Source organism: Calypte anna, chromosome 6 (genome assembly GCF_003957555.1).
Source record: "Calypte anna isolate BGI_N300 chromosome 6, bCalAnn1_v1.p, whole genome shotgun sequence".
In the NCBI taxonomy this organism is placed as follows: Eukaryota; Metazoa; Chordata; class Aves; order Apodiformes; family Trochilidae; genus Calypte; species Calypte anna.
In genome coordinates this window covers 24,492,133-24,511,822 of record NC_044252.1, presented here as the reverse complement: position 1 = coordinate 24,511,822, position 19,690 = coordinate 24,492,133, and the positions used below count along the sequence as shown (strand labels likewise).

At 40.4% G+C, this 19,690-nt stretch overlaps 1 protein-coding gene across 1 annotated transcript in view; it reads left to right on the top strand.

Annotated features, from left to right (window-relative positions):
- Positions 1 to 19,690, top strand: part of LOC103525241 (VPS10 domain-containing receptor SorCS1) — a 283,259-nt gene that overhangs the window by 250,322 nt on the left and 13,247 nt on the right. The window contains exons 19-23 of the mRNA XM_030453113.1: positions 847 to 1,033; positions 6,279 to 6,412; positions 8,335 to 8,458; positions 9,428 to 9,540; positions 12,587 to 12,718. Coding sequence (XP_030308973.1) covers positions 847 to 1,033; positions 6,279 to 6,412; positions 8,335 to 8,458; positions 9,428 to 9,540; positions 12,587 to 12,718 — 690 coding nt within the window. The remainder of the gene's footprint in view (positions 1 to 846; positions 1,034 to 6,278; positions 6,413 to 8,334; positions 8,459 to 9,427; positions 9,541 to 12,586; positions 12,719 to 19,690) is intronic.

Here is a 19,690-nt window from a genome sequence, read left to right as displayed (position 1 = left end):
CATTAGCCCCTCCCTACTGAGATGGGCACAAAGGGTCCCACTTAGCATCAATAGTGCTGGTAGCTGTTCTGAAATAAATACAAATCCAGCTTTTTAAAAATCAGGCAATTAAGCAAGTCAGTCGTAAGCTGTCGTTATTGTGTGAGGCTGAACCAGTTCTGACACCCCATCACTTTGATATAGTTGACCCTTCCCTGAGGACTTCTGAGTTTTATCTCTCCAATTTTTATGGTTTAAAATACAAAAGCTCACAATGTGGGCTGTTCAGAAGACTCCTGAGGCAATTTCAATAGCTACCCAAGTCTTCAGCACTTGCTGAGATGAGCACTATGCCCCACTGGAACTCTGCTCTGTGCCGTAAGGAAACCCAGAATATTTTCCAGAATTTCTCCATGTCCCCTGGTGATTAGAAAGCAGGGTTACAGCACACACCTTGGATAACAGCTCCTTCAAAGTGCAGCTGAGTCATAGAATCATAGAATCATAGAATAGGCTGGATTGGAAGGGACCTCAGAGATCATCGAGTCCAACCCTTGATCAACTACCGCCACAGTCACTAGACTATGGCACTGAGTGCCATATCGAGTCGCTTTTTAAATGTCTCCAGGGATGAAGAGTCCACCACCTCCCCAGGCAGCCCGTTTCAATGTCTAAGCCTCTGAGTCAGCCTCAAAGGGAGTCACTTTCTCTCCACTGACTACTGAGCAAGTTGATGAAGTGACTCTTTCCTCTGGTAACATCAGATCTTGTTACTGTCCTCTGGCTTGTCTCAGTCACCCAACTGATTCAATCACTCAAAAGAAAAGCAGAGTCTTTTCTGACCATTTCTTTTTTCTTTCACCATAGGGAGACCTCCAGAGATCCCTCATTCAGGTGGATTTTGGAGATGGCATTGCAGTGTCATATGCCAACCTCAGCTCCACAGAAGATGGAATCAAACACATCTACCAGAACGTGGGCATATTCCGAGTGACTGTGCTGGTGAAAAACAGCCTGGGATCTGATAACGCTGTCCTCTACCTACACGTAACATGTATGTGTGTTCATACTTCTTAGCTTCTGTTATTCTTTAAAAAATTATTACTTGGTCTTAGAGATCACATGTGGGGCTTTGCATCTGGGAGCACAGTGGTGGGATGTAATAAGTATTTGTTTGTCCTTAACAAAGAACTTCAGACTGAGAGGAGCCACAAGCAATAGTAACTTTCAAATCCCGTTCATCCTCTAATTTTGGGTATTTTTATTTGGGACAACTCAAAGAAGTGTTCAGCCCTTTCTGAAGTGAACCTTCATCAGCATGTTTACACTTTCAGTAAAAAAAACCAAAAAGACATCCAGGATCTGTAATCATTTTTAAAAGCCCTGACTTTTACTTTGTATATATGTTTTGCCCGCTAATGAAATGCAACCACATCTGGAATAGAAACCAATGCATTTCAGTCTTTCTGTTGTCATAGGAGCCAAAATCTTGGTGCTAAGGAATATTACAGGAAAAAATATTATTTTCACATTGCTCCTCTGCTGTTCTTTTTAACCTTTTCATAGTTCATCTGTCTATTGACAACTGAAATACATCTCAAGTCCTTGGATAAAAACAGCAATGTGTTCCTTCATATTTATTCTACCACATGGCTATGAACCCAGAGGGTCAAACTATTATTGAAATTTTGTAACATCCCTAATGGATTTTGGCGCCATAATTTTCTCTATGCAATAGTGCTTTTTTTATTCTTCTTCTTATTATTAATGTTTTCAACTGTGTGCCTCTGAGCCAGATTTTCTGGGGGAATAAAAGACAATTTCAAGACTTACGTTATGCTTACAAAAATACACCTTACCCTCTACCATATTAACTCCTCCTCTTGTGTAGATAATTTAGCACAATCCATATAGTTAACTCTAGTTTTGGAGTTGCTTCATGTATCATGAAAACAGCTGCCTCTTCAGGAGAAGAGGGCAGCTCTTCAGTGGGCACCATCAGATCAACAGATAGGAGCAGTGGGAGGTATAGATGTGGGAGATAAGAGGTTTATGAGGGAGCACTAGAGAATCAGGACCAATTCAGTTCACAATCACAGTCTACCATTTATGATTCCCTAACCTGACAGATCCCACTCTGTGCCAGACTTTTATGTCACATAGTATTCTAGCAGCACCATGTGTCTGAAGAAAACCCTCATATTACATTTAAAAGATAACTTATAAACTAGCTAACTGTGAAGTTTGGGATTTTGATATGGGGCCTTAGCCCTTAGTGCTGAGGCACTGGTGAATCAAGGTAAATTCTCATTTTTTAGACAACTACAGATTTTTTTTTTTTTTTTTTTTTAATTAAGTAGCATCTTAAGTATGGTAGAGAAAAGGACCTCTGCTCAGAACAGACATTTATACACATCTGTGTAATCTCTTCAGTTCTGGAGTCATGTTCTAGTTTCCTGCCCTCCTTTTCTTTGGGTAATTATCATAGGACCAGCTGTGGGGTCTGAATGCAGAAATCTCCCTCCCACTCCTGCTCATAGTCAGCCCAACAGGAGCCACGGGTTGTCTTTTGGTTTGTTGGGGTTTTTTTGCTTTGTTTTGTTTTTCACTCTTTGTAAAGGTCATTGGAAACAAATGGAGAGGAGTGTCTTGGTGGTTGATATTTCACAGGGTGTTCTGACAGCCTCCTGCAAGCAGGATTTGTAATCACTTGCTGTTTGACAAGAGACAACTCCATGGGGACCACTGCACACCCTCAGCCTCTCTGCCAAGTAATGAGGCCACAGAAAGCAACTGTTTTCTCATACAACCACCACAAAATGGAAGGACAAGGCAGGCATCCAGCCTTCATTCTCACACATAGTGGCTTTCTGGTTTATAGAAGTTTTAATTAATTTTCTTGGGACACTGAGGGCTTAAGAACCATTTTGATTGTATAAGCAGTAAAAGAAATATTCAGATATGCTCATGTGCCTTAGCAGCTGATAGTGTATGTCTCTGTGTTGTGTGTAGGTAATACCACCATGGGACTTAAATGCTATATGATTTTTGCCACTAGGCTGAGATTACATGTGCCTGACCTCCTGGAGAAGTGGCAGCTCTGAGGGATATGTCTCACCTTTCTCTACATGACAAGAATTAGGGACTCCAAACCACATTACAGACTGAGCATGGTGCCACTGAGACTAGAAATAGCAGGAAATCCAGTCCCCTCCAGAGCCTAATGCCCACATCCACAAAAGCTTCTAAATCCTTTAAATGTTTACATTGCTGTACAGCTCTCTCCTGAGTATTCTCCTTGAGCTATATGAGTTTGGCTTGTGGGGAGTTTTGTAAAAATATCCGTCCTTACCATAGATACACACACTGTATTGCCAAGAGCCACAGATTGGCAGTGTGCAGCCTGAGCATCCAGAGAATTTTAGGAAAAGCTACCAGCTGGTTACCCTATGTCACAAGGTTGATACATGAGTGTGTGCAGTCAGATCTGGGCCTTTCAATGCTCTTCCCTACATGTGGCCAGCAGCCTTGCTGAGGAAAAAACTGCAGGCACTGAACCCAAGGTGCTTGTGATCTCAAAGGGCAGAGTAAAGTCTCCATCCCCTGCCTTCCTCATCCTGCCCCAGGGACAGTGCACAGTATCAGTGCCTTTGCTGTAGTTGGGCCAGGGATCTTGAAAGGTTGGTTATTGTAAAGTCAGAAGCATTTTGGGGTGAATGGACTGCTTCTCCAGCCCACAGGCTGTCTCTGAACTGTCCTGACATGTCAAAATTTTCCTGTGGAAACTTAGTTATGTATTTGCCTGAATCCCTCAGAATAGCATTGCCTGCCTAAGTGAACATTTTTGAAAATATTCTTCCTTTCTGTTGTCTGGGAATTTTACACAGTTGTTTTTCTTTTCCTGGGGCAGGACTTTAGTTTACATGGCCCCTCTTGAATCTCAGAAAAGAATGATCTTGAATTCTCTTCAAACTTATCTGGTGGGAAGCAGCCTACTGCTTAGCTAGGGGCCTATCCAGAGTGAGCTATCCCCATCTGCTGGTCAGATTATAGTTCAACATTTCAGCCACTTGGACCCATCACCTATTTGCACAGAAATACTAAGGCAAGACTGGATTGCTTGAGCCCTTCTTTCGCATTCTTTCCTAGGAACCATATGGTGAAAATGTGAGGAGGTGCTGGGCACTGTCTGCAATGCAGGATCATTTGAGATGCGTTCAGAGAAGCTATGCTGTTATGTGGCAGTGGTTTAGACTTTATATAGGCTCCTCTGTCACTGCTGTCACCACATCCAGTGTTTGGAAATTTATTCCTTCAGAGCACTGTGCTGACATTGGTCATTTAACTGACGTCCAAAAGAATTCTAGAGCTGCAAAATCTTTTGTCTGGGAAGCTGCTAGTTTTCAGATGTCAGGGTTTTGCTGAGAGCAGGCATGGCCCAGTCATGAAAATCAGAGAACTACAGAATTGTCATGGTTTGAAAAGACCTCAAACAAACCAATACACCTCCCTGCCCACCTCCACCCTCCTCCACCCTCCCAGCCCCCACAAAAAACACCAAAACAAAGAAACAAACCAAAATCCAACAGTATATCCAAGCCATGCCTGCAAGAGCCTGTCCTGAAGTGCCATGTGTATGTTTTTTCAATATATCCAGAGCTGGTGACTCCACCACCTCCCTGGGAAGTCCATTTCAGTGCCTGACTACTCTTTCAGTATAAAAATTCCTCCTAATATGTAGTCTAAATTTCCCCTGACACTACTTCAGGCCATTTTCTCTGGTCCTGTCATTATTCACCTGGGAGAAGAGGCCAACCTTCCACCTTCCTACAACCTCCTTTCAGGTAGTTGTAGGAAAGAATGAGGTCTCCCCTCGGCCTCCTCCTAACTAAAAAATCCAGTTCCTGCAGCTTCTCCTCACAGGACTTGTTCTCTAGAGCCCCAGCTTGGTTACTCTTCTCTGAACCTGCTCCAGCACCTCAGTGCCTTTCTTCTGGTGAGGGGCCCAGGACTGAACACAACACTCGAGGTGCAGCCTCACCAGTGACGAGTACAGAGCTGTGATCACTTCCCTTCTCCTGGTGGCCACTATTTCTGATACAGGTCAGGATGCTCTTGGCCTTCTTGGCCACCTGGGCACACTGCTGCCTCATGTTTAGCCAGCTGTCAACCAGCACCTCCAGGTCCTTTTCTGATGGGAATCTTTCCAGCCACTCGTTCCTAAGCCTGTACCATTATCTGGGGTTATTGTGACTGAAATAAGGGACCTGGCACTTATTGAATCTCAAAAAATTTGACTCAGTCCATCAACCCAACCTGTACAGGTCCCTCTGCAGAGCTTTCCTACCCTTAAGCAGATCAAGACTCCTGCCCAAAGTGGTGATATGAGTGTGGTTTATGTCCTGAAAAACCCTTTCAGAAATACAGAAGATCCCCTAGCAATGTATCAGCTTCATATGGACAATGCAATTGATTCTCCCAGGCTGTGGTCTCTGCTTCTCGTTGCTGGAAAGCTTGCAGATATAGGACGTGTAGATGTAGCTTCAATTTGATTAAGAAACCTATGTCCCCATGTCACCTGGCATTTCTTTCTTTTTACTTTCTCTGTCACTCTCAGGACAATTGCTTTGTTCTCTAAGTGAACAATCAGAACACATTTTAAAGAATAATTTATTGGACGAGATATAGCAACTAATATCCATCTGTCTCCAGAAGATGAAAATGTGTAACCCTGGGCATAATGTCCCTTGTCAAATGAATTGTGATCTGTTTATGCTAAAGAAATAAAAGTTTATTGAAGAAAAGAAGGGAGTATAAGGTAACATTAAAATGAAGGCACTCAATGAATATCTGCCTTCCTATAGCTGTTATAAATAGATATACCACTGCTGAAGTTCACCAAATCATAGCAGTTTCCATCAGCAGAGGTGCTGTAAGTGCACTGAAGCCATTTCTCCTGTACATTCTTAAGTCTTGCTGCTGGCAGCCATAGTCCCCTAATAGGGCTCTGCCCCCATAGCTTGAGTTGAGTGTCATGTCCCTAGGTATATGATGTTAATTCAGAAAAGACTCCCAAGTTTTTCAACTCCAGGTACAGGCGTAGCTGCTGTTCCATGAGAAGCAAATTGAAACTTGCCCCTCTAGAAATGTCACCAAGCTGAAACATTATCTGTCATGCCCCACAGTGATTCAGAGGACTTCAGTTCTCTAAACCAAGAGGTATCCCCTCATTCCTTTCTCCCCCAGGCTTACATTTCAGGGAAGGGAAGACTCACCTGCTGCTACTTCTGTGTCTGCAGGCCCCTTGGAACATGTTCATCTGTCTCTACCATTCGTCACCACAAAGAACAAGGAGGTCAATGCCACAGCAGTACTATGGCCAAGTCAAGTGGGAACACTTACCTACATCTGGTGGTTTGGGAACAATACGGAGGTTTGTATTCCCTATGGGCTGATAAGAAAATAATACTGGAGGAGCTCTCTGACTGATGAGAGAAGGAGAAAGGTATCTGAGGGTGCTTTGAAATAGTCACACACATGTGAAAATTATAAACCAGAAACTGAGAGACTAATGGTTCTTTGATGTGCCAGTGTTGGAATGTAAGAACTGTCTTGTCTTTGTAGCTGTGGTTTATCTGTAGGGTTTCTTGCCATTTCATTCAAATTGCCATTAGCTTTCTCACCGCATCTATGTCCAAGGTGCATGTAATGAACCAAAATCATGAAGAGTTTCTAGCGTGTTCCTCTCCCTGCTCCCTTGAACAACAGCAACAACCAGCCCTGGGTTTTCTGGGGTGGTTTTTTTTAGGAAATTAATTTTTCAAACTGAAGCTGTTTTTTAAAGTACAACTGGCTTTACGTTGAGTAAAGACCTAGAGTTTAAACCTCATTTCTCTGGTGACTAACAAGGAAGAAGCCTACATCAGTTCTTTGCCTACCCTTAAGTATGCTGGACCCAGTCCTGAGTCCCCACACTCTGTGTTAAACTATATGTACATGAAGACCTTCCTATATTGTGCTATCAGCAGATACTATGGTCCCCAACACACATTCCTGCCTCTGGGCTTTGGACAGAAATGAGAACAGCATGCACCATACTCTGTTTTCTCTATGTTTGCAGTACTGGTACATCTACACAGGCATTATAGCTGTTATTTTATGGATCTCTGTGGCTGAAGTACCAAGAGACACTTATTAGTCTCTTAGGGAAGAGATTCTCATCAATTTTTTAGAGCCAAAAAGGACTTTCAACCATGCATAGTTATCTTCTGGATAATGCAGATAGGAGTGTTTCATCTGTACTATCTGCTTTATTCAGCTCTTTGTAATTAAGGAAGAACCTGGTTTTATGTTGTTGTTGGTTTGCATTAATAATTTCCCTCAAATAATGGAGATTTCTCTGCTTGTCTTTCTCACCCTCTCCCCCAACTCCTTCCCCACAGTTAATTATCCTGAATGTCAAACACAGGCATCATGTTTGTAGTCTGAATTGATCCAGCTTCTGTTTCAAGCTGCAGGATCTGGTTATGCCTTTGTGTGTAGATTAAAGCACTCTGTACTATCAGAAATCTTCTCCCCCAGAGGTACAAACAGGCTGTCACTGTCACCTTTTAACCCTCTCTCTGATCTGCTAAGCTCATAAGTGATCAGCATTGGTCTAACTCTGCTCTTATTGAAGTGAGAGTTTTACTACAGACTACAATGAGAACAGAGTTTGACTTCATAGTGGGTGCTTTGAAGATGTCACCTAAAATTCATTAATAACACAAATTAGGGCAGAGACTGCTGAAAGGGGATATAACTTATTCATAAACTGGTTTGTACAGTGAGGCAAGCAGAGAGCATCTGTGTACTGCTCTCTAAACACCCTCACTTTCTGAAAATTACCTTTCTGTCTCTGTGAAAAATGTGGGAGAACAACTGAGAAATCTTAATTTGCCTCGTTGCTCTGTCACGACCCCCCTGAGTGACCTTAAACAAATGAATAGCTAGAGCTGGGAATGGAGTCTGCTTACTGAGCAGTGAATCTTGTAAGCCCTCATAAAAGATCTGGGCCTATTTGGGGAGTGCAGCACAGAGGGGAGACTTTAACATGGGATCCAGAACAGCCAGCATGTGAACTGGAAAGGAAATACTGCAATCTTAAAATGTAGCTTATTTGAAAATTCATAGTATCTTACTTTGAGCTTCAAGAGGACATCCCCATCTGGATCCCTGTACCCTCTTCAGAAAATGCTTCCAAGTCATAGAGCTCCCTTTATGTCTTAAGTTTCCGAGCTGGAAGAGGCTAGAGAGCCGAGCTCATTTTTGTTTCTCCTTTACAGTGAAAATAATATATTTCTCATTTTCTTGCAGCCACTGATAACATTGGAAGGGAGCATCACATTCACATTCTCTGTGGAAGGGATGAATACTATCACTGTGCAGGTCTCAGCAGGAAACACCATTCTTCAGGATACGAAGGCTATTGCTGTGTATGGTGAGCTCTTCCTCCTTCATTTCACAGAGGATTTTCCACAGTCAAGAGCGAGAGAGCCAGGTTAGCTGGCAATAATATGAGGTCCTTATTTCAAGAAGATTTGAGTGAGATTATACACTTGGTTTCAGTGTTATCAGTTCAGCATAACATTTCTGAAGGCCACTGCATGACAATAGTTCAGACTGAGATGATTGCAGAATACTGATCTCCTTCCCAGAGCCCTCTGGGTCTACTCTGTCACCGGTCATCATAAATGACTGTCAAAATATTTGGTTGTTTTGCAAGCTGGTTATCCCCCGTCTGGGCCAGTAGAGGCCTCAGCTCATGCAAAAGCTGCTTAGCTCAAAAGTGAGCTCTATGTGCTGCAGTTCTGAATAGAAATCTGTAATGATTTGATACTGTGCTCAAGCCTCAGAAGTGGATAAAGCACACAAATAGATGTAGTCTAAGAATGACTGGAAATCCCAGTTTTAGTTATTTATACTAAGCACATGGTCATAGTGATCACTGTGGGCATCTCAGTTAACAGCAAAAGGTTAACAAGTACATTTTTCAAGGCTACTCTTCTCCCTACCTTTATCCCTGTTTCCTTCCAGTTAAGACTTCAAGTGCTTGGGGCATGTCTATGAGAGTACAATCACAGCTTCTTTCACAGGACTTACCTACTTCAGAAGTCAATATTAAGGTAGCATTTCAATTACATTCCCAACACAGCTCCCTTTCCCGTGCCACTGAAGTGAGTCCTTAGACTCATCACCCTTTCAGTTCCATAACACTCAAGCAGTGAATCTCTCAGGTTCTCTGAATTGTTCAGTGAATCTTAGATAGTTCTGGTTTCTCTTGACAGTCTGTGCCTCACCTGCAGATTGATGAACAAGATAGGAGCTGCAGCAAGTCTCTCTAGGTTCTGCCTGCTTGTTTGGCACTAATGCATTTCACAGTCTTTACCCCATGTCATTGTATCTGCAGAGCAATTTCGGTCCCTGCGGTTACTGTTCTCTCCAAACCTGGATGACTACAATCCAGATATCCCAGAGTGGAGAAGAGACATCAGTAGAGTAGTCAAGAGAGCTCTGGTGGAGGTAAGCAATGTGCATAAATGGTGTTCCAGTGGTTCTATTTCTGCTTCATGCCTACATTAGGCTGGATCAGATTTTCTCTCAAGGTGTGTGTCTGTTTCTACCAACTATGAATTGAGGCTACACCAGTATTAGAAGCCAGAATAATAAATTTGAGACAGGTGAAATTATCCCATCCTATGACTATCTGGTGCTCAAAGTCAGCTTTCAGTTTATTCTTTCTAATGACAGTGGGTTCTGTGGAATATTTCTGAAGAGTGCAAATAGAAAAAAATTACACCTATATACAGCTGTACAAATGTCTTTAATTCTGAATAGCAATTCTTAATTCTTCTACTGCTTTTCTTATACAGCAGGGGAAAGTAGTGATATTCTAATGGAACTACAAATATGCTGTAGGAAATTTAGAAGATAAAAAGGAAAAGAATTTTTAATACAGAAAAGAGCACCATAGTAAGTGTTTTATGTCTTCCATGCAGCGTGAGGTTCATGGGTCAGGACTGGAAGCTATTTTTCCCAAAAACATAGTGGAGAAGCTCTGAAGTTCCTTCTTTTACCATGGAACAGAGAGACTAAGAAGTTAGAAAAGGCAGCTGGGGTTTCTCAGCTCAGCAGAAAAATAGTGAAAGGAATAGTTTGAAATAGAGTTTCTGTTTTTTTAAAAAAATAAATTTACTCAGATTTTGAAAGGATAGAAGGCTTGTAGATGTTATTAGGAAGCTTGTATTTTCTTTTCTGACATCATCTGTGGAAAAAGATGAGAAAGACAGTGTGCATTCATTGGGTGCACACAAACCTCTCCAAATTATTGCTGAGATTTTCTGCCTTTAATTTGTTGAAAAGACAGGAGGAGAGGAGGAAAGCAAAAAAAAAAAAAAAAAGTCTTCTGGAGCTTATTTTCCTGACTTATTTATGTCTGTATCAAGTATTCAAGGATCCATTTATCTTCAGGATGCATTTTCAGAACATAAAAACTCAATAAAACAAAATCAAGCCATAAAAAAGGGTTATAAAACTACAGTGCCACAGCTACATTACAAAATAAGAGCAGTGAAAACACAGAGTCTTTTTTGTTATTTGATGTTGAAAAAAAACCCAACAAAATTTGATAGCTATTAACCTTCTTTACTAGCTAAATGATTCACCTTAAACAAGCCCTTGTGAGAAGCTCCTGTAAAAATTACAGATAAACTCAATAGATTTCTACAGCAGTTAAGTAAACTGCATAACAATGAGCTGAATAGCTAAATAATTAAATAGGAAATTATAGCTGTGCTATAGAGTTTTTATGAACTTTTATTAAAGTATTACATTCTTATTGCACAATAGACTTGGATAAAAATCCTGCATGAGAATTTATAGTTCTCTATTAAAATCTGATCATCTCTGTAAATAGGGATAATTTGAGATTATCACAAAATATCCTATTTGTATTATTAGCATTATTATTTGCTCACATTATTGATTTTCTGAGTCCTGCTTTTGCTGAAGAAAACAAGCATGAACTCAGTAGATCAGCCAAAAGCTGAAAAAGCCAAAAAAAAAAGTCATTCCCAGGCTCTGAAAATGAAGACTTTCCATTAACTGGTAATACTGTGTCTTTTTGTTGACATCCTAAACCAACCTGTTAGTTAAGCTCAAATAATGCAAACCCTGGCTTCATAGAATACTTGAAAAGAATATATGAGACCTTTATATTGTTACACTTTTTTGTTTTCTAAATCCATATTTAAGGAAACAAAAAAAAAACCCCGACAGCAACAAAACCATATGCTTTTCCTTGTGCAGTGGAGGAAAGGGTTCCCTTTTCATAGCTCCAGATGGTATTCCCTGGGCTGGCAGGAGTCACACATGGGATAGCCTCAGAATTAGCTCAGGTAATGGTGATGTGTAATCAATTTCACTGAGTCCTTGTCCCTTGTCCATCCTTTATTCCAATAAACAGGGTCTCCAAGTCTTTCTTGAATTAACGGGGAAGAATTTATAAGTCTTGTGTCCAATTACTGTTTGAGAGGGTTGTAAATTCTGCCTCCAGCTGCTATGGTCTGCCCTTATATTTGAATTCACTTTTCTTTTGCCTTTAAAAGTGACCTACTAAATTCCACACTCAGAAACTTCAGATTAAATCAAAAACTTCAGATTTAAATGCATTTGCTGGAAAATCCTCAACACAAAGAGGCAATGAAAAAAAAAAAAATCAGCCAGCTGTATTTCTCCTTGTTTTGACTCACGAAATTTCCTGAAGGCCACACTGCTCCTTTTCTGGACAACTCCACAATCTCATTGTGTAATGTCACAGTAACCGCAGCTGAAAACCCATGACCAGAGATGACCCTGGTAGTGATGCCTGTGGGGTACTTTTTTCTGACTTTGAGATAATTTGTGTTGAAGAGGGATTTATGTTTAAGCTGATTGGTTAGGATTTTTAGCCAACAAGACAAAAAAAGTAAAAATTTGCAGATTAATACAATCTTTAATACCTAAAGGAAAAAATAAAAGTAGTCCTCATTAACATGTGGAAATGACCCAGGATGTGAACTATAAGAATTTGTTTGGTTTTGGGGATTCAAACTTCATTCAACATATTCCATCTCCCTGAGTCTCCACAAGGCTTTTAAAATGCTTTTGGCTAATCACACCTCTAGAGTTCAATACTGCCAACATACCTTGTCCTTTAACATGTGTCCTCTGTTAAGGAACAACCCCAGGAACTAACTTGGGTTAGCCAGATAACTTTAAAATAGCTAAATTTACACAAAGCAAATCATACCATATGCAACCTTTATTTAGGAGCTCCTTTTAGCATATCTGACTATCACTGTTGCCTTAAGACCCTGCATGTTTTATTACTGCAGAATATGATTAATTAGCTTAGATCAGATAATTATTAACCACTGACTTTTTACTTGCAGTGAATTTACCAGGATTCTCCCTATTCTACCAGATATACCTTACATCATTTTATAAATAGTGATGCCTTAGCAAAGAAGCTATCAGCATTCAGTCCCGCCTCCACTCTTATTCTGTTCATTAACTTTCTATGTATCAGGCAACAGGTATTTCAAGCAAGCACGTTCTGGTCGCAGTGCTCCCAGGTCTGCCCACATCTGCTGAGCTCTTCATTTTACCATATCAAGATGCCACAGGAGAAAAGAAAAGAACAGCAGCAGACCTAGAGCAGGTATTGTGTCCACTATTTGGAGAAATGTATGTTTATACGTTTGTGTATATATAGGTGGGGTTTCCAAGGCAGGTTAGAACAACTGGATGTGGTTCAAATGCATCTGCCTCAATGGAGTCTAAACAACAACTGTGGTACAGGCTACATCCAATTTCGGGGTTTTGTTTGTTTTTTGGTGGGGTTTTTGGTGTTTGTTGGTTTTGGTTTGGTTTGGGTTTGTTTTCTGCTGAACACTAGAAACAGGATTTGGAGCTATATTTAGTACAGACTTCAATTTGGGTTTCCTCCATAATGTTAAAGTTGTATAAATTCATATGATCTCATATGATTCATATGATCTCATATCTCTCCCTCAGAAGTTGTATTTTACTTCATGGAAGTATGAAAAATGCAGGAAGGATTTAGGGGATGATTCTTGCCCACATGAACTGGAGCGGCCTCTCAAGGGAAAGTTTATGAGGCTGTCGAGCCCAGAAAGCATCAGAGGACAGAGCTAGGTGCTAGGTCTGGACAGATCAGAACTTCCATTGCTTTAAGGCACAGGAATCGGGTAGGATTATCTGCCTGCCGTCTTCACGATGCTGGCAGTGAGGTTCTGCTACTATAGATTGCTTTCTCTGTAAAGCTGACGGAGGTTTTAACTGAAGGACTGAATATCCCCTGAGCAATGGGGTAGAGGGTGTCATCAGCTCACAAGTATCAGCCTCAGGACTATAGTTAAAACCTACTGCATGCCTGCTACTCCACTGGATGGCACAAGAGTTTTAGTATTTCTTAATTTATTTATCCCTCAGTCTGAGAATGAGTGAAGTCTTCCCATCAGTGCATGTATCAACAGTATCTTCCCCTTCTCGTATTCATGTTTTCTAATATCCTTTTCATCTGCCTTACCTATTATTGGCTGTTGCAATTGTCTCTTGCAGTGTTGTAAACCCTTTTTAACTTAGCTGTGACCCTCAGACCAGTAAATCACACATATTCTTAAGCTTTCCTTTGCTTGGCATGTTTAGTTATCATCTTTTTTTTTTTGACAAATTACTTTTCTCTGCAATTTTCATTACTCATGTAATAAACAAAAAATATAAAGATTACTACTCTGCAAACCATTTTCTCCCTTAATCTTTTCTTTCCTTCCATCATAAACAGGCAAGAAAACTGGTTCATAAACTTCCAAATTTACATCTGATCTGACACCCTCCAGCTCTCCAGCAGCTTACTGTATTTTGCCAGTAACTCCCTCTCTTTGTCCCTTTCTTTTTTCCACCTGTAATATGGAATCTCCGTAGCTGTGGAGAAATGAAGCCCTGAAAGTGCTTTCTTGACCCTTTCTATGGGCAAGAAGGAATGTAATTTTCAGTGGGGCTCCAGCAGCCTCTCTGGAATCCTGCAGGGTCCAAATAGTAACTTTTGCAGAGAGAGAAACTATTTGCCATTTGCAGCCAGTTCTTTCTTGCTAAGTATCTCCCCTGCTCCCATCAGGATGATCAGGATGTTTTTCCTACTAGTCTGTAGGTACTGCATTTCCCTTCCTAATTACTCCAGTAGAAAATGGTATTGTTTTCAGGTGGATCTGCCTAAGGAGGGCCCCAAAAGATGCCACTGCCCTCAGATCTGAAGCATATTCTGATGCTGCTCCTGTTTTGTCATCCGTTACAGATCCCATTAACTTTTCCCTGTGCCTGCAGTCACTGGGATGAGTACTGGGAGCAGATGTTTTTGCTCATGATATCTTAAGTTGCTTCTTAGGTACTTTATGATATATACCCTTCTTTCCTGGTATGGACAGAAATCTGTTTTGTGCTCATGAGCAAGCAATATGCTATTCAATGGCATGTGAGTTTGTGTGTTTGCAGATGCACACCCAAAGGAGTTATAGTTCTGGATGAATTTTTATCGTTTGGAAAACTTCAAAGTATACAGGAACAAAATGGAAATAGTTTGCAAATTACTGCAATGGAATAAGGTTATAGGAATGGAATAGAATAAGTATATAGGTTCATGGTATCCTATCCCTTGTTGAAGCTACTCTCCAAACCTGAGACTATTGTTAAGCTTGAACAGAGACACAGTGACAAGTAGTTTGTCCCTGGAAAACTTGCAGTCAGAATAGATCAGATGGAGAGGAATTACAGAAATTAATGTTTCTATTCTGCAAAAGCCCTTGTTTCAATACCAGAGGGAGAGAAAACCTAACTCATTCTCAAAATCAAAAGTTGGTGAAACAGTGAAACACCACAGAAGGACATTTACCAGGAGAATGAAGTACACCATAGCCTCCTCCTTCTCCTCCCTATTAGAGCCTCCTGAAGTCAGGATGCACACTTGCAGTCATGGATGTGGTGATGCAGCCCTGAGCCCACCAGGTTCTGGCCAGGTACCAGAACAGAGGCGAGGGATAGGCTGTGGCCCTTATGTTCTGCTCATACAACCTGGGTTTGAAAGGGAGAAGCCATGCAAATCATGCAGGTGGTGTAAAGATTATGGACTTTTCTTAGCTAGAACCAGCAAAGCAGAGGGTACCTCATGGACTGGGAAGAAGTGAAAAGTGAGAAAAACAGCAGCTGAAGAGGGGCTTCAAGCTACGTGTGCCCACAGGAAACTTCTGAAGTTGCTGCAGACCATACCTATCACATAGCACCTGTATGGCTTTTGGTAACTTTGTTAACCAAGGTGTATTTCATCACCTGAGCTAGGCCATTATTCTTCCATGGGAAAACAAAGAAGGATACATGTGGTTTCATGGGTTTTGGACCAGTAAATCTGAAACATATCCAATGACCACAGGGGGGCTTGCTTTCTTGCTGTTTTTCCCTTGTGACACATTAAGCCAACTTTTGTTTTAATCCAGAACATATTTATTTGGCTTCTCAAGCATAAATCTGGGGACAGTAATAGTGGGACTAGGGAAGTGTACAAGCTGATCTATGCACTGCACCACACTTTAAAAAAAAGCAACATTTCCATGCTGATTTCTATGAGGACAGAGCATTTGTGTCTCATGCTCTTGCAGAGATGGTGGTTAGATGTTAGGTGTCGTTTGCTCCTTCAGCTCATGTATCAATTCTCATTCAAGTGCCCCGAATTATAATTTTGTGTGCACACAGGACCAATGATTATCATATCTGTTTGCAGATCACATTTGAAAATGTGAATTCTGCATTCCTCATATTTCCCAAGGGAGACTACGGTGCTTTCACAAAAGTTTAACTGATCTTGACAGCTGAAAAAAAGAATATGTTTGAGGCTGGGAAAGCTATCTCAGTGTGCAGCATGGGACAATTTCATCTAATATATAAATACAGAAGTTTTGAGGGCCTCAGATAAAGTGGTCCGTTCCACTTTCTGTAGTAAGTGTAAATTATTCTTCACAGTTTCAAAGAAATCAAAAGGCCTTTCTGTCCTGCAGAACCCCAGAACACTTTGCATAAAAAAAATCTTGTGTTTATGCCCAGAAGGCTCTTGTCACCACAACACCACCAAAATATCTCAAATCTTGCAAAAGACAGCCACCCAAATTTGCCATTGGCCAGCTGGGCTGGCAGGCAGTTGCTACACCACCTTTATAGTGCAGAGTATGAATTTGTTCTCCTTAATGAAGGGAAAACCTCTAATTAGTAGCATTTCAAGTAATTTTTGAGTATTTTTTATCACTAATCCAATTCAAAATGAACATGCATGAGGACAATATTCTGGTTACAGTTCAGTAGAGGGCAGTGATACACATACACAGATAGGGTCACTCCAGTTTTTTTCAGCATATGGTTTTTCTCTATAGGGACATTCTGAAGGGTTGTCTTTTTATTTGTGCATTCTACAAGTTTTATTGTCTCCACATTGTTTGCTAGTGGAGGCTTTTTGTCAAACAGGAAAGGTATCTCCTGCTAGTCAAATAAGATACATGAGAATGCAAAAGTAATGTTTTCCTATCAAGTAAAGGTTTCAGTGTTTTCATGTATTTCTCTCTAGTTCTCATTATTTTATCTGACCTATTCAAAATAACCATAAAAGCAGAATGCAAAACAGATTCAAGAGCAACTAGTTAATGACATTTGAGGCCATTCATCTTTTATCTGAAAAGAGCTATCAGCAATGCAGCAAGCATGATGGAGTCTTTGGCAAGCAGAAACACCAGCTGGTTTGTAGCCAGCTGTGCTCAACATGTTGCAGCTGTGGCCAGTATCTGTATCCAGGCAAAGAGAGGGAAAATAACAGAGATGACTAAATATCAAATGGACAGTGATAAACTGAGGAAATTTAATACCTCTGGAGAATTTAATGCTATGGACAGTGGCACTCAGGAAGGCTGTATGTGTTCATGTCTTATGATTCTTTCCTTAAAGCTGATTTAGTTTTACTTCTGCTTCATTGTAGCTGATGGAGCTTCTATCTTTTTTCCTCTATCAGGTTTCGGTTTGTTTTTCTCACCACCTTCCTAAACTTGGTTTATCATATTTACTTTCACTGCTTTTCTTTCCTCTGATGTATTTCAGATGTGCCCGTCACTAAAATATTTTAGCAAAAGGATCATGACAGTGAACACCTTCAAATCTTAGCAAAGAGGGGTAAACCATCTCCTGTTTTCTAGGAGAGATTTTTTAAACATATGTACCTTTGTATGCAGACCAGATCTTCCACTGGGTGTTTGGGGTAGGTTGGGCAACTATTGAAGTAAAGGCAATTGGTGAGAGAATGGAGTAATATGAACCCTAAGACCTTGTACCAAGCACTTTTTTCCTTAGACAGCTTTTCTTGTTCAGCTGCTTGTGCCCTCTAGAAGAGGCTGTCTGTATATCTTAACATCTTTAACTTCTGCCATGTGATGATCAGTCCTCTCACCTTCTCATCTCAGTGTACAGAGCAGCCTCTGATTCTCAAGACTCCTTCCAGTCCCCTTTGTCCATCTAAAGTAGATCCTGGGTTTTATGTCCAGGTTGTCTCTGGATTAAGAGTAACCACAGGAATGTCCTCCACGTTGTGCTTTTATGGTGGCTTTGTATAGAACAACAATTTGAATTTAATATCTTCCATTAAAAGACCTCAATAAATTCCTGCTGGAAGGTGTAAGGCAGTGATTATGCTCTTTTCAGTGCTAAGGCAAGCAAACTTTAGTGACCTCACGTGAAGTACCCGTGGTTATGGAGGGTGAGTGTAAAGTAGACCATGTTTGCCCTAACTCCCGATTCACTTTTCTAATGCTGGTTCAAGTTGCTTCCTACTCATCAATGTGCATAATTCTTTCCTTAGCTGTACATCGATTTACTCAATGAATTGAAGTCTAGCACTCATTAGTTGAGATCCTTACAGAGTATCTATACAATTATCTGGATTCTTAGCTAATACATACTGGCAGAGTTGAATCACATTCAGTTATTCTAAACCAATTAACAGTGGAGGTTTCAAGATTCAAAAAAAGTATGAGAAAATGCCTTTCTGACAGATAATTCTTTTTCTTGGTGCACATGATTCTTTGACAGTCCTAATTCTGACAAAATGCTAAGAGAAGCCAAATTAATTTTTATTTTGTTCCATCTTTAAATTGGAATATTTTTTTCTTCCTTCAAAATTTGTCTTTTATTATTATTCATTATGTGTCCTTTGATGAAAAATGATACATGAAGAATGGTTTCTATTACTGAATTATTTTTACACATCATGCTTAATTCTGCAAATGAAGCAGATAAAGTCAATGAGGCTCAGTTAAGGACCAAAACTAATTCTGAAAGCTAATTATTTTCACAAGGGAGACTCTTGAAGACTGTAAAGTAGGAGGCTGCTATTCTAAGAAGTTTTGTCTTCAGATGAGTTAGTTGCATCTCCAGCAGTGAGAAAAGAACAGGGACAGGCCTGAGGCCAACTTGTTTCACAGGTAAAGGTCTAGCTGCTCAATTGAACTTGCAAAGCTATTTTTTGAAACAGGCCCAGGTACTTTGTTGTTTCCATACCTGCTTTTTAAATAAAAATACATTCCTGATGCCACTTTGAATGAAGGAATAAAGGGAGGCACAGGACCCAAAATATTTCCCATTTAAACCTTTTCATTACCTCAGTGGCTGAGATCAGCCTTTATGTGGAAATTTATTTCAAAGACACTTTATTAATGTTGTAAACAAATTATCTGAGTCAGAATCACTCTTAGTATTAAGTCTGATAACCTGTGATTCACTAAGACAGAAAATGAAAGGCAGAACAGCCATTTCTCCAATCTCAAAGCAAGTGTCCTGAGTGATCTGCAGTCCACATATCCTCTTGAGGCAATGTGAGGACCAGGAACCACATCAGGTCCTACTTTGGAGAGCAGCGTCCAATCCCAGTGTGAATTTGGCCCTTTAGCTGTGTATAACCTGATCACTGGCTTTAAATAATGACATTTGTAAACCACTGTGTGTGGTTTCTAGTTCCGATAATTTTTTTTAAATATAGAAATCAATTTTTCTCTCTTTCTATACTTTTTACATGTCTATTTCTAAAAGAATCTGACTCTCCATGCAGAGAGAAATGAAAATATTGTACCAACCAAGCAAACAGTTTTAAAAAGTGTCTGAATGCATCTGTTCTTCCCGTGGAAGTGTTTGTCAGGAGTCTCCAGAGCTGCCTGAGGAAGGCAGATGTCTGATCTCACAAGAACTTCTGCTGCTTTTGAAGATCTCAGGCTGTTACTCATTTCTTGTTCGAATTCCATGAAGACCCAGGCAAAAAAGCTACAACCAAAAAGCCACTGGAAGAGCATATAATTAATTGAGCCAAGGAAATATGCTGTATACTCTGCACAGAATGAGCAGTTGTTGCCTGTTTTGACACTTTGGATGTAGTCCAGGAACAGTGATGGGTGTTTCAGGCTTCAGCTGAGATACTGATTGTTTCAGGCAGAAATCATTTTATTCTGAGTTGTATTAGTATAGAACATAGTACAGTGAGGTCCTCAGTTGTGATCAGGTAACAATGCAATACAGTAATAAGAAACTTCAGTTGTGA